At 38.7% G+C, this 15,674-nt stretch overlaps 1 protein-coding gene across 4 annotated transcripts in view; it reads left to right on the forward strand.

Moving 5' to 3' along the window:
* The window catches only part of ADCY7 (adenylate cyclase 7), a 161,941-nt gene that overhangs the window by 122,356 nt on the left and 23,911 nt on the right, over positions 1 to 15,674 (forward strand). For all 4 annotated transcript variants that reach the window (XM_075188855.1, XM_075188852.1, XM_075188853.1 and 1 more), the window contains exons 8-11: positions 1,796 to 1,923; positions 5,253 to 5,411; positions 7,202 to 7,334; positions 9,808 to 9,996. In XM_075188855.1, the coding sequence (XP_075044956.1) occupies positions 1,796 to 1,923; positions 5,253 to 5,411; positions 7,202 to 7,334; positions 9,808 to 9,996 (609 nt within the window). The remainder of the gene's footprint in view (positions 1 to 1,795; positions 1,924 to 5,252; positions 5,412 to 7,201; positions 7,335 to 9,807; positions 9,997 to 15,674) is intronic.

Here is a 15,674-nt window from a genome sequence, read left to right on the forward strand (position 1 = left end):
CATCATTGGAGACTTGCTTTAATAGTGGTGCACTGGCCGTGGGAGTAGGACACTGTCCAGTGGAGCCAGAGGAGAGTGGGATAGAATAAATGTCAAAATGTTGATTTTTGTCATTATATACAAATATTTTTGTTTACTTGTAACTATGGTTTGACTTCCTATTATTCTATACATAGAAATATATTTTTGAAATGCGCCTTACCTTGTGGTCTTAAGGTGTCCACCATTTCTTCCACTCCTTCCACAAGAGCTGGTCACAGTTGTCTCTTCATTTCCTTCTCTCAGTCCAGGAACCTAACTGCAGATAAACTGCTAGGTTTATAGACTGTGAGGAGTACAGTACTAATGGTGGTTTCCTCCCACTCCCAACCCCTGTGGGTAAGAATTCCCATATCTTAAATTCTAGAGGTGCCAACCTTTTTAGAGTCTTGATAGAGGAGATGTAGGTAACATAGGGGGGACTTACTAGAGGACTATGACCAGAGTAGTTTAGACACTTGTTAATCTGGGTAGAAGATGTAGCATAATAGCCAACTTGCATCCTGCCCCAGAGGGGGGCAGATTGCAAGTGCAAATCACTTCATTTTGGCCCACCATCACAGAGAAACACTGTAATAGAATCATCGCGTCGCAGGGCCAAATGATGAAATTTGCTACGAATTCTGTCCTGGGGTAAATGTATCAAGCTGAGAATTTTCCGGCGGGTTTGAAAAGTGGAGAAGTTCCTTATAGCAACCAATCAGATTCTAGCTATCATTTTGTAGAATGTACAGCTAGAATCTGATTGTTTTTTCAAACCGGCCTGAAAAGTCTCAGCTTGATACATTTACCCCCTGCTCTCCCCGGGCTCAGCGAGAACTACCCAAATTTCGTGAGTCTTCCAGACATTCCGGGAGAGTAGATAAGTAGAAGAAGTTGGGAGGTGTGTAGAAATATGGAAGGTTTAGTTGGTAAGAACAATCATTCAAATTTTGGCCCACAGGAAACAGACATTGGGCCTGATTCATTTAGGAAACTAAAGCAAAAAAAAATGAGTAAATTTTCACCTTGGCAAAGCCATGTTGGACTAGGCCTAACCCCCATGGAGGTTTTTAGAATTGGCTCTTTAGGTGCCTATTCTTCCGCTTACTGCAACTGAAATTTCAATGTGTGCCGTTTTTATTCTCCTTTCCATATGTCACTTTTCCTCCATGAATAATTAGTGTGGACTGTTCTCCCTCTTGGCATTTGTTCCATTTCCTCCCCATAAAATTAACATACAGTTTAAGTTTACAGCCACAGTACACTCAAGAGGACAGGATATTGCTTGGCTAATTCAGGATAAAATAGAGTTACAACACATGCTGGGTGTAAACATTCAGGAAGTAATTGTATAACAAATGGTTTTGAACTGTTGACTAGAATGGAAGAAGACGCACACTTTCCGTATCCGTATCTATATGTAGCATCCTGCGGACACATGTTGCTGAAGTTCAGGTCCCCAGTACAGAACTCTTCATTCTTTGGAACCAAAATATTAAGTAACATGTTTCCTTACCACAAGCCATTGTTATAAATAGATTTTATTTTGATTTTCAAGAGCATAAACCTCCCAAAGGTAGAGAACTTGATAACTACCAAACAACGCACATTACCACTCATATTTATACAGTTTACATATTTAGTAACACAATGGTGTTTTCAACTCAACAATTCACTTATGTTTCTGCACACTCTCAGCGTTATCAAGTTTCCACGTTCGGAATTTGTACATTTAACACTGCAATCATTATAATTGTGTCTCTTGTTTATACAGGAAAATGAGTGCATGAGGATTAAGATTTTAGGAGATTGTTATTACTGTGTCTCTGGTCTGCCAGTGTCTTTACCCAACAACGCTAAGAACTGCGTCAAGATGGGGCTCGATATGGTTGAAGCAATAAAGTAAGTACAGGTGGAATATTTCCTACAAAATTATGATCTGTATTTAAATTTTAATTTTGTTTACTTTTTTTTTTTTTTTAATATTGTCTAATAACTGAATTGGTTTTCTAACATATAGGTATACTACTAAAAACATCAACTGGATCATGGGCATAGTACTACTAATTAATGTCCAAACTCTAATATGTTTAGAAATGATAACTAATGGAATACTCATAACTTATATAGAAAGTCACAAATTCCTGATTGATAGATGTGAATACTATAAAGGCATGATTATTTATGTGAGCAATCTGTCTTAGGTGAATGTTATTAAACCCAAAGGTGATCAATATTAACTCTGAATATCAGGTACATTAATCAGTTTATAATGCTTCCAAGGATATGATGTATGTCTTCTGTGCTCATTTCACCTCTAACTCAAATCTGTAATCTCTCGCTCTCTACTGGCATCTTTCCATCACTATACAAGCACGCAGTGATTACTCCTATTCTAAAAAAACAAGATTCCGACCCAAACTCTCTATCAAATTACCGTCCCATCTCTCAGCTGCCGTGCCCCTCCAAGCTTCTAGAGAGACTTGCTTACACTCGCCTCACATGCTTTCTTTCCGCTAACAACCTGTTGGATCCTCTTCAGTCTGGCTTTCGATCTCAACACTCCACAGAGACTGCGTTGACCAAGGTTGTCAATGATCTGATCACTGCTAAAACTGAACGCCATTACTCTCTCCTAATTCTCCTTGATCTCTCAGCTGCATTTGACACCGTTGACCACTCTCTTCTCCTGCAAACGCTGCAATCCCTAGGGCTTCAAGACACTGTTCTATCCTGGTTCTCATCCTACCTTTCTAATCGCTCTTTCACTGTTAATTTCTCTGGAGCCACCTCTGCTCCGCTTCCCCTATCAGTTGGAGTACCACAAGGCTCAGTGCTAGGTCCTCTGCTGTTCTCTATCTATACCGCTTCTCTTGGAAATCTAATAAGTTCATTTGGCTTTCAGTATCATCTCTATGCGGATGATACCCAAATCTATCTATCCTCTCCTGATCTCTCGACATCTGTGTTGTCCCGTGTAACTGACTGTCTTTCTGCCATTTCATCTTGGATGTCCTCTCGCCAACTCAAACTTAATCTTTCTAAAACAGAGTTAATAATATTCCCACCCGCCAACAAGAGCATACCTGACATTTCTATCTCTGTTGATAACATGACCATAAATCCCACCCCACAAGCTCGCTGCCTAGGTGTAATCCTTGACTCACACCTATCGTTTGTTCCCCACATTGACTCTATATCTAAATCCTGCTACATGTATCTAAAGAACATTTCCAGAGTTCGCACATATCTCACGCAAGACACTGCAAAAACCTTAATTCATGCACTCATCATCTCCCGCATTGACTATTGCAATTCCCTCCTTACTGGTCTTCCCAAAAACAGACTTAAACCTCTAAAATCTATTTTTCACGCTGCGGCAAGACTGATTTTCCTTGCAAATCGTTCTTCCTTTGTTGAATCACTCTGTATGTCTCTACACTGGCTGCCTGTTTTGTACCGAATCCAATATAAAATACTTTTACTAACCTACAAGGCCATCAACAAAGCTGCACCAACATACATCTCCTCTCTTGTCTCAAAATATCTCCCAACTCGGCAACTCCGTTCTGCACAAGATCTGCGTCTCTCATCCACCCTCATTACATCCTCCCATTCCCGGTTACAGGACTTTTTTCGGGCTGCACCCACTCTATGGAATTCTCTCCCTCGCACAGTAAGACTCTCCTCTGGTCTACAAACTTTCAAGCGTTCTCTAAAAACCTACCTCTTCAGACAAGCTTATAATATTCCTCTGCCACCCTCTTAACCTCGCTACCTTTAACCTGTTACACAGTTTCACGCGGGACGGCTGCCCCCTGACCAACATTGTTGTGTGACGGGTTCATTTAGCTTATGAGTCCCTTTTACCTTTGCAGTCTGGCTGGGCCAAAATGCAAAATGTAGACTTAACCTCATGTGTCAATCTCCCATTGTCCCATAGATTGTAAGCTTGCGAGCAGGGCCTTCTCACCTCTTTGTCTGTTTTACCCAGTTTGTTTATTAGTTTATTATGTTTGTCCCCAATTGTAAAAGGCTACGGAATATGTTGGCGCTATATAAATAAATGATGATGATGATATGACATGCTCTTTGGAAAAACTGCACCATACAGCAAAAAATAAATAGAGTTGCTTGATGTAATGTTCAGGTGCTCAGAACAATTTGGAGATCATTTTATACTGAAAAATGATGACTAGCAACAAAATTAAATCTAGTATGCACCCAGACCATCTAAGGAGAAATATCGCAGTCGGCAGAGGCATAACTCCAGCTATTGCAGGGAATGGAGAGCCTGTGGTCCCAGACTTGAGCGAGGCCCGGCCGTGCTTCTCCATTTGCTGCCTTGGCCCCTGCTCTGCTTTTCTGAGCATGCACTTAGCCCAACATATGTGCACTTGGACTTCGAGTTCTGGGGCTCAGCATATAAGCACTGATGACCCATTTGGACTTTCAGTTCTGAGGCTTGGTATATAAGCACTGATGACCCATTTGGACCTTCAGTTCTGAGGCTCGGCATATAAGCACTGATGACCCATTTGGACTTTCAGTTCTGAGGCTCGGCATATAAGCACTGATAACCCATTTGAACTTTCAGTTCTGGGGTTCAGCTAATAATCACTGATGACCCATTTGGACTTTCAGTTCTGAGGTTCGGCATATATGGTAAGCACTGATGACCCATTTAGACTTTCAGTTCTGGGGCTCAGCATAAAAGCACTGATGACCATTTGGACTTTCAATTCTGAGGCTTGGCATATAAGCACTGATGACCCATTTGGGCTTTCAGTTCTGAGGCTCGGCTTATAACCACTGATGACCCATTTGGACTTTCAGTTCTGAGGCACAGCATATAAGCACTGATGACCCATTTGTGCTTTCAGTTCAGAAGAGCAGAGTGGGGACCTCTGGAGGAAGGAAGGGCATCACAAGCCCCGGTTCACCAAATTTAGCTATGGTGCAGGGTGATATAATGTTACCAGTGGGTAAATATGTGCATGCCTGAAGAAACTCCAGTCAAAAATAGTATATACAAAAGTAGGCAAGTGACATAAGATTTGTGTTGCAGTCTGAATTTTTGCATCCTCATAAATGATCCCTTCTAACTGTGACTGCACAGAAAATGGTTCCTTTAATAAATATATCATGTAAACACCAAGCGTAACGGCAATTTCTTTTCAGGACAAGTAGTCTATTTATAGGAATTTGAGGATGCAATTCTATTTCTGCAGGCAGGTGAGAGAAGCCACAGGAGCGGATATCAACATGAGGGTTGGAGTGCATTCTGGAAATGTTCTTTGCGGGGTCATTGGATTGCGAAAGTGGCAGTTTGATGTTTGGTCACATGACGTCTCCTTAGCCAATCGCATGGAATCTGCGGGAGTACCAGGGTAAGGTCACCCTTCCTTAATTTTTTTTTGTTGTATATCCCCAGCTTACTGCCTCATGAACCGCATCCTAAATGTTAGGACTACCATATTGGGGGAGACAGACATTAGGGCACAGTGTCATTTCAGGAGCAGCATATAAAATGTTGAATCCACAACACTTTAAGCTATAACACATCTAGTTTAGTTAAAAATCGCCATAGCACCTAGGCTATGGCAATTTTGGTACAAATAAAACAACTTGATGCACATGTTATGGAGGAAGTCAAGTATTTACCTGCTGTCATAGTAACCAATAGGAAGCATCCTGGAATGTTAACCAATGTCAGTACATGCTGTCTCATTTTAGTTATTATAACAGCAGCTTCAGAGGCAGCCAGACTGAACTGAGTGTAAATTTGAATAAGACCCATTTCAAATTATGCCTGGACCTTAAATGTTTAGCTAAAAAAGAGGAAAGTCTAATATACCAACTCTGGCACTGTTATCTTCCAGCGTTTGATCCTTTGAGGCAGACATTCATGATAGGAATTTGTGCATTTTAATGACATTATTTTTGAGCACTAGGACAAATGATGACCAGGTATAACATTACCTTAATGACATGAAATGACATGAAATTACCATGCTTCAACCTGTTTAAAACTGGCCATCGTACCACAGTTGATGGTTAGAATTGACATAAGTCAGTAAGATTTTAATTAGTGGCAGTTGACACCTATATATGTTTCATTGCAGTTAACAGCCATAACATTTAATAGGGTGACTTTATCAACTGAGAAAATTTAATGTCACTTTTTTTCACTAAAAAATAAATAAATAATCTTTAATAGCCAACCAGTGGAAAAATCGAAGTCCACTTACCCTACTGGCCCTTAAAAAGTATGTGTAGCATATTGCAGACATGGAATTTATTACTTACTATCTACATGACAAACGCCATAAGTTCAACCTCGTTTGGGCCCCCTGGTACCTTCCAGAGAGCCGGAACTCTCTGTTCCGTGATTCCTAGCTCCGATCATAACTTGCGCCCTAAGCTTCCTCGGGTTTCCCCGGCCTGTACGTTCTCTATTCAGTTCCTAAGAAACGCAATGTGCTCTGTTTGGTTGTCTTCCTGTTTTTTCCTTCTTAACACCATTGTATATATGTTGTATATCGATTAACATTTATCATTGTGCTGTAGGTGTCATTTAATTCTACTTTGCACCTCTCCACCCCGCTAACCCCCCCCCCCCACTATGTATACAAAAAAGATGGGATGGACCTATTTGAATGTTTGTATATCGCTGCACACTGGTTTTGTTTACCATTGTCCCCTTTCTAAATAAAGAGTTTAAAAAAATAAATTAAATAAATGAAAGCCCAATTTATAAGAAGCACACAGTTCTTGTACAATTGTCATCTAGAAAATATATATTGTACCATTTGTGTACTATTCCCAAGACATACTCACTAACCTGGAGTTGGTATGTTGCTCTCCTTGCATTACAGGCTTTTACATACAGAACCTTCCAATATGCTGCGCATAAAGGCAAACAGTGTCAGTTTTGCTTCCATAGGGGGTTTTGGGTTAGACTCAGCAGTGAACGATTGTTGGAACAACAGTGGTATCCCTTGAAAAGGAATGTAAGGGGCATAATTAGATTGATTTCAAAATATACCAAAATTGATGTGTAAATTTGTTTTCTACGTAAGAAAGCTTCTCGGGTTACGTTGCCAACACCGCAGTTTTGTTTTTTCCATTTCTTCGCTGTTCTCTTTTAGTTATTTGACATTTCTCTTTCATTGCCCAGTCGAGTTCACATCACAGAAGCAACATTGAAGCACTTAAATGGAGCCTACAGTGTGGAGGAAGGACATGGAGAACACAGAGACCCCTATCTGAAAGAAATGAACATTAAAACCTACCTTGTTGTTGATCCAAGAGTGAGTGTGATATTAATGTAAGGGGAAAAAGTCGTGGATTTGTTGTATTGATTAAACTACAGATTGGTAGGCAAGGAGTTGAGTAATCTGAGGCTGTTTGCCCGGACTGGGAGGTCTATCTAGAACTTGGTTATGATGCTTTTGTATTATCTAGGTCTCTATCCAGGACTTTAGACAAACAAAATTGTTCCTGTTTCTGAACATACTGTATACATCAATATATAATTATAGCACATATGTAATAATCACATCCTTTTCAATCTGATCATTTTTATTCAGATAGTACATAATAAGATCAGGGCTTGCCTAAAACATTTTTAAATTTTGTTCTAACAGAACAGAAAAATCTTTACAATGTGCTTCGGAGGGCAGTTGTAGGATTGTTAGACTTTAATCAGATGAGTAAAACACTAACCACTTTAATAAGGTCAATACAATGTTTTGGATGAAAATTTACCACCTGATCCGGCTGTAGATGGATCTGACAGTCTGCATGTGATTTATCATTTCTATTGTCATCCACACACTTGTCACTTCTTTAACAATTTGGTAAGAAATGATTAGATTGAATGATTGGCTTGTAATGTGGGTGGATAGTTTAGGAGAGGTCAGACTGAAACCTGAGCTGCTACTTCAATACCCCATGCCCTATATATAGCGGTGGTACTCATAATTCCTGACTAACATACAGCCAACAAGGAGTAGATAGACAAAAACACAGATTACTAAAAGAGTGACATGCTTTAAATCTTCACTTACATTAACACAGACAGATGAGAGTTCCGAACAGACTGCTATAAATTCTTAATACTCAGTATGCAGGCACGTTGTTACAAAATAAAGCCACATAAACATTCCTACATTTAAAGCAGCAATGCAAAATACATTATTTCATCTCTGGGTTAGGGTAAGAGTTACGTTTAGGATTAGGGTTAGGGTTACAATTACAGTTAGGGTTAGGGTTAGCTTTAGAGTTAGCGGTAGGGTTAGGGTTAGGTTTGGAATCCGGGTCCACCCATTGCTGCTTTAAATTAACTAGTCTAAATGTTGGTGTGTTTTCTGATGTAAAACTAACATGCCTGCATACTGGATGTTCGGAATTATAGCAGTCTACATAGCTGTCTGTTCGGAACTCTCATCTGTCTGTGTTAATGTAAGTGAAGATTTAAAGCATGTCACTCTTTTAGTAATTAGTGTTTTTGTCTGTCTGCTTCTTGTCGTTTATATGTTAGTTGGTGTGACATACCCAACCAACATATAGAGAGAGAGCTTTAGAGAATTGAGGAAATCTGACCGAATCAATAATGGACTATATCCAGGGTTACCCAGATAGGATGTTATTGGTAGAGGTGCACCTGAAATCGTCGCTAGTCACGTTAACGGCTGTCATTATGCCGTCAGCGAATATATCTACAAAATAAATCCGATTTCCACAATGCCTATAGAAATAAAAAGCAGACTTACCATAAAAATGACAATCTACATGCCCAACATCCTCCTGTTATATGCCGATTGATGTAAATCAGTGATATTGTGAGATTTAAAGCAGCGACTTTATTATCTAATTTAAAGGTTAGGGATAGGATTAGGATTAGGGTTAAAATTACAAGCACCATCAACTTTTTTATATTGCGCACGGGGCTGACATTGCCGCTTTAAATACCGTATCACTGTAGGTCTCATAAGTGGCGTAAATAGACAGTGCCAAGATAATTGATGTGTTAAAATGCTCATGCAAGGGTTTGTGAGACATCATATACAAGATGGGGTATAACGCCATTGTGGGATTGACCAGGTCCAGAAAAGTGTGAAAGTATGACAGAGAGCAGGCAAGGAGGTGGCAGGCAACGCTTTAAGCTTATCCATAGCCTGATTAGAGTGATAACCTACAAGTATGACTAACATATGCATTCCCCTGTGGTAGGAATAATTAAGCATAGAACGTTTGTGCCCCTTTTTATATGTCTGTAGGCCTATTATTCATAGCACCATATGAATATCAAGAGCAGAATGACACCACAACATCCTGAGACCTATACATGTGTGCAGCCAGTGCCATGTTTCATGTCAAATACCTGCTTAGTCCTAATGATTCTTCTGAAGTAAGGTAGAAGGTTTTGATAAGAACCATGTAGCATTGTATAGAGTACATTAGTTATTCTCCAGTATAAGATAGCTTGCCAGCTGTTGTCAATTTAAAGTCTCATATATCTCCCAGTTTAAGGGAATTGTAGTTCTATTTGTAAATAGTTGTGGGATACACATCCCATGGATATTGTAAATAGAATATACCATTTAGAAGTAGTCGTTGTTGCTTTCTTTCTATAAATGCTCAGTAAACCATTGGGTCAGTCTGCAGGGAGAACCTTCCATCATGTATAACTGTAATGTGCCTTACATTTGTCTTACACTGATACCTGTAACACATACATCTGACCCTGTGATAGTTTCTAATGCTTCCCATTACCTTTAGTCAAGGGAGCGTCGGATTCAGAACAATCACATTCCCAGACCTCGAGTAAATGACGGCCTCAAGGTTCGGCCTTCAGTCAGGATGACACGATATCTTGAATCATGGGGGGCCGCCAGACCGTTTTCTCATCTTGATCCAAGTGAACCCTCAAGTACTGAGATACCAGCTAAAAACGGAAATCCAAAATGTGTAAGTGGCTACGTTCAATAATGTTGTCCTTTGTACAAGTTTTTGGTTATATCTTGCATTGACCATAAAATATGATGAACTATATGCCTAATGCTAAAATAGACTTATTAGAGCATAGAAAGGGAATCACAATGTTAAAATTAAAGTGTAGTGAAACTAAGAATTATTTAAAGTAATAGAAAGCCACCTACTGTACACAGAGTGCAATGGGAGGGTCTGTCAAAGGATGTCCACTGAAATTTGATGTAAAAAGTTGTTCAATAGAACGAAAAGCTGGTCACACAGGCCCTGACCATGGTACTTGGCCCAAACAATAGGTTCCTCTTTCCGTGCACATGGTTGGGCAAATTGGACATTCATTGCTTGTGATAAGCAGCCGGATGATATGTGAGCCTGTTAGGACAGTCATCATATAATAGTAGCAATGTACTCCAGTGCTTGAATATTAAAGGATTGTTGTGCCTCTGTTTGACTATAGCGAACAGCTTTATGTCAGATGGTGAGTGATAATACTATAAATAGTGGTGGATAGTGATGATAGTAACTTATGTATTTGGTATGAGAACGGGCAGCTACTGATCTGAAATGTTGTTGCATATTACCCTCTCATTGATTTTGAAGCATGGTAGCTTTATGGTGCAGTTATCAGATGCCTGGCACACACACACTATCCAGCAGTGATCATCTGGGGACTGGAATTTGCTCTATTCCATTTTGATGATATAATTCTTGGGCATAGTGTTTGTTGTAGGGCTGCACATGCAACTATATTGAGCCAGATGGATGATAAATCTGCAGATATCCCGAGTGTGTGGCCAGCATTTCTCAGTGCCAGTTTTTATGACTTTAAATAGATCATGTACTCATCCTTTCAGAACAGAAGCATGGTTTGCCTTTAAGACAAACCAATCAGATTCTAGCTATAATTTCTTTAGTACAGTCTACAAAATGCTAGCTAGAGTCTGATTGGTTGCTATAGGCAACTTCTCAACTTTTCAAAGCCGCCGGAAAACTCTCAGCTTAATACATTTACCCCGTGGACTTGTTTATCTCCACAAGGTGCAATAAGAATTGAGAGTGTTGGGGTGACCAGTGTGTCAGAAGGACTGGAGTACAAGGTGATAAGGACCAGCCTCGATTAGAGGAAAGGAGGTGTCTCAATATTAGTATCTTAGTTATCATATTATATTAATAGGACTGATATTACATGTAATGGAATTTAAAATTAAACACGTAATAATGTTACCTCACAGGAAATTATATTTTTAGATTTTTATTTTCTCACAGGAAATTATATTTCAGTTTAATTTAGAGACGTTCAAAATGACTGCCATATGGGAGCGCTTGACAACGGTGGTCTTGTGACTTTTTCCAATATAATTTACTGTTTTGCCATGTTAGAAACAAAATTACAGATCCACGTGTTTGATATGCATTAGACTCATTTTATGTACTGTCCGTCCTGTAATTTAACATAGAGCGAAACTGCTTTATTTTAATCACAACATTTCCTGCTGGTGTACTTCTGCCAGGAAAGACAGATTTTATTTGAATTATTTATTTGTATTTTTTCTTGAGTCTGTATTATTGGTATTTTACACATTTGTAATGTTTTCAGTGTTACTTTGCAGACTGTAGTCATTGTTATGCTAAATTACTACTGAGCCTATTAAAGGTTCAACACAACATCCCTGTTGCTATAATAGTTTACTCTTTCTAACAAAGGCCGCACACTGCTGTAGCTGCTGCACTCTAATCCTGTCACTCAGTGCTCCGTCAAGCAGCAGTGTTGGCCAACCTAACTCTTTGTGTCATTGCAAATTTATCTCCACTACAAATGTATACTTCTGGTCAGCATAGGCTCAGTATATGTACTGAATGAAAGCATATATGAATTGGTCACATTTATTAGCCATTCATCTTCCTAGTTGTAAGCCAAGGATGTGAGGCACTTTGGCACATGACCCATGTTTTCTTCCTCTTGGAAATGGCACAGATTAGCTCTTCTATGTGCGTTACATAAAGATATACTGATATATCCATAGAGCAGTTCTGTAATATACCAAAGGCATGAAAAGTGCAACTTTTCATGCCCTTGGCATGAAAAGTATATGGTAAAAATCATAAAAGGAAACCAGTAAGAAAAGCAATGTATATAGAGCACTACACTATGTAGCTTAAGGAATTGTAGCCCATATAATAATATCGTGCTCATTACAGTGTTAATGTTTTATCTTCATTGGTACATTTTGGATTATGTGCACACCCACTGCAGCAGTACCCTTATTTTGTTAGTGTGCTCTTATCACTTATCAAGCTGCACCATAAATAATAATGAATAATGAATCTCTATTTTACATTGGTGAGCTACAGGTCACAGCAAGCCCGGGCTGTCATTTTTGTGTATGTATATATGTGTGTGTGTATGTATGTATGTGTATATATATATATATATATATATATATATATATATAGATATATATATATATATGTACATACAAAAATGACAGCCTGTGCTTGCTGTGACCTGTAGTGTATGTATATATGTGTGTATATGTATGTATGTGTATATATATATATATATATATATATATATACATACATACAAAAATGGCAGCCTGGGCTTGCTGTGACCTGTAGTTCACCAATGTAAAATAGCGTTTCATTATTATTATTTTTTTAGCCATCTATAACCCCACACCCACCACTCTAAGGTGTGGGAAGAGCCCTAGCATTTTTGTTGGGGACCCCAACTCCATAGGGAATTATGGCAAGGGAACCCCTGCTGCAGGTCCTCCTGTTATAGTGCCACTAACGCCGACTGGCAAAGCCTAGGACTGTTTAGAGGAAAATCAGGGGGACCATGCGCTTTTTGTCGCCCCCAATTTTCCTCCTATCAGTGCTAGTCTGGTAGCACTAAGGATATGAACCATGTATTACTCCACACCCACCACTTCGGGGTGTGGGAAGAGCAGCACAAGGGTTAATATGACTGGGAAGGGGGGGGGGCACGTGTTGTTTTTTTTCTTTTTTTTCCATTTGCTTATTTTTGAGACTGTTTACTGTCAGAACTGACTAGCTAGCTGTGACCTGTAGTTCACCAATATAAAATAGTGTTTCATTATTATTATTATTTTTTTTTAACCATCTATAACCCCACACCAATTTAACTGACTGTTAACTTGCTGCCTCATATATCCCACCCCTTGACAGGTGCCGTTGTAACGAGATAGTCCATGTTATTCAATTTATATATATATTGTGTGTATGTATGTATGTATGTATGTATGTATGTATGTATGTATGTGTGTGTGTATATATATAAATATATATATATATATATATATATATATATATATATATATATTGTGTGTGTGTATATATATATATATATATATATATATATATATATATATATATACTATTTGCATGTATGTATGTGTGTGTGTGTGTGTGTATATATATATATATATATATATATATATATATATGTATATAAAACACTCGTGACATCTTATAATGTAGATGAGTTGGGAAATAGGGAACATGCCAACACCCAGGGGATTGGTTAATAAGAACAGGAAGAAACAAGTAAGGGACATGGGGAGTGGATACGATTATCTGTTGTGTTACTGTGGACAGTAGCAGATAGCACATTTATTGTGCTCCTGGGTGGTAGATAATATAATATGATAGAGGAAGTATAACCTGTATAAATACATCATCTGCTCTCAGCAGCTTGTAAATCAGGGAGAGCAAATATTTCACAATAGACAACATTTGTATCCATTCATTCATGTTATTTATAGTAAAAGTTATTGAGGTTGCTACAAACGTTTGCAATGTATAATTAAATACGGCTACACATGTAACCCATTCCACTTTCTTGCTGCTCTTACACTTGGCCTAAGAACTGAGTGCCAGCATTGCTTTTAAATTTGGTGACACAAGTGAGTGGCCAAATTGTACACTTTTGGCAATTCGGCACCTGGGCCGATTGGCTGTATCATTTATGGACCACATTTTGCTGTTACTGCTGTCATCGGATGGCCGCACAGATAGACTACCTGTAGATGGCTGCGGACCAAATTTACTGAATGCATGAAAAATGTTGATTGGATTATTAGTTTTCATGCTTATCCTGGGGACATACACATGGTGATATCTAGTTACATTGGAGAACTTTTAATGCTGATTTTGGATGTCTTTTTATATACAATAGTAAATGATCAAGTGATAAGTATCTTAGTTTCCAGAAGAAAACCTTGAGAAGCATTGGTTTATGGTGTTAGCATTTCTATTTTTTTAATTCCCTGTTTATTTTAAAATATTTTTATCCTAGAATGTACATCTAGCAACACTTATGCTGAACTAATTAAATAGCAGTAGTATAGCTTTTGCATATAAGGAGTTTTTATTTTTAGCGCTTGTGCTCTGCAAGCTGTGTTCTCCTGCCTACCCTGAATTGTTTAGAAAGCCTCCATGTAACACTTACTTACCAATGGACTAATTCACACTGTGCATATTGCTCACATCATTCACAACACTTTTGTTCAGCTGATTTCCAAACAGTTTGCACATAAAGCGCTAACAGAATTGAAATGCAAGTAGCATGTAGTATGGATAATGTATCACAATGTTGTTAATTATGGACCAAAGAGCATTTATGCAATATACATGGAGCAGGGCCTGTGTAGAGACAATGTGCTACAACGTAGGAATAATTGCTACCTATGATAATATTCCCCACCCTGCTCAGAGCTCATGTCCTCCACACATGTCCTTTGGTCCACCACTCCAGGACTATTGAAGGGGAGGTCCAAAAAGTATGCAAGTAAGATTAATAAGCGTGTGCTCCTGAACCCTACAGCTAACCAAGAAACAAACCATTACACACATGGAAAATATTATATGTAACTATATAGAGCTTGTTGCTATGCTCTAAGTGGGCATCCAGTTACCTGTACGCAACTGCACATTTAACAGATATCCAAAAAGGCTACATTTAAGTAAGCTTTACATTTACAGTGCGCTACAGCTGTATAGTTTGTTCCATGTTTTTCTTTTTTTATATGCCAACAAGTTAACCATGTTCTGGGAAGTTATATATATTCAGGAGTTTTAATTTTACTGTGATCACTCTATGTACTGGCGGGAGCTCCTGAAAAGCTTTCAATGACATAATCAAACTGCCAGCTTTTAAGAGGGAAAGTCACCGGTTTCTAGCATACTTACCTTTAGAATTGTCTGTTAGCAACTGTACATTACAGTTAGACTTTTAAACAGGTTGTACTCTTATGTTCACCTCTTTTAAATATTATGTAACATTATCATTAACTGATTATCTGTACAACAACCAACTGTTGTGATAAGCGATGACTGCACATGGCTTTGCTAAGTTTGGTTACCCACCGGTGTCAGGAAACCGCCAGTGATTGTGAAATGCAGTCGTGGTAAACACTTGGTTGGGGCAGGGAGTAGTCGGTGGACATTCTATTGGTCCCCTTGCGTTTACTTGCAGAATGTGAGTAAATAGAGCAGGCAGCGTTCAAAAGACGACGACTGCAATCACAAATCGTCATTAGGAACTAATCGCTTCCATTCAGATACTCATTTACATACTAGCGTTAAAATAAATTCCTGTGAAAGTATGATTTTTTTTGTATGCCTGTGTGTAA

This window comes from Mixophyes fleayi, chromosome 10 (assembly GCF_038048845.1).
Source record: "Mixophyes fleayi isolate aMixFle1 chromosome 10, aMixFle1.hap1, whole genome shotgun sequence".
NCBI lineage: Eukaryota > Metazoa > Chordata > Amphibia > Anura > Limnodynastidae > Mixophyes > Mixophyes fleayi.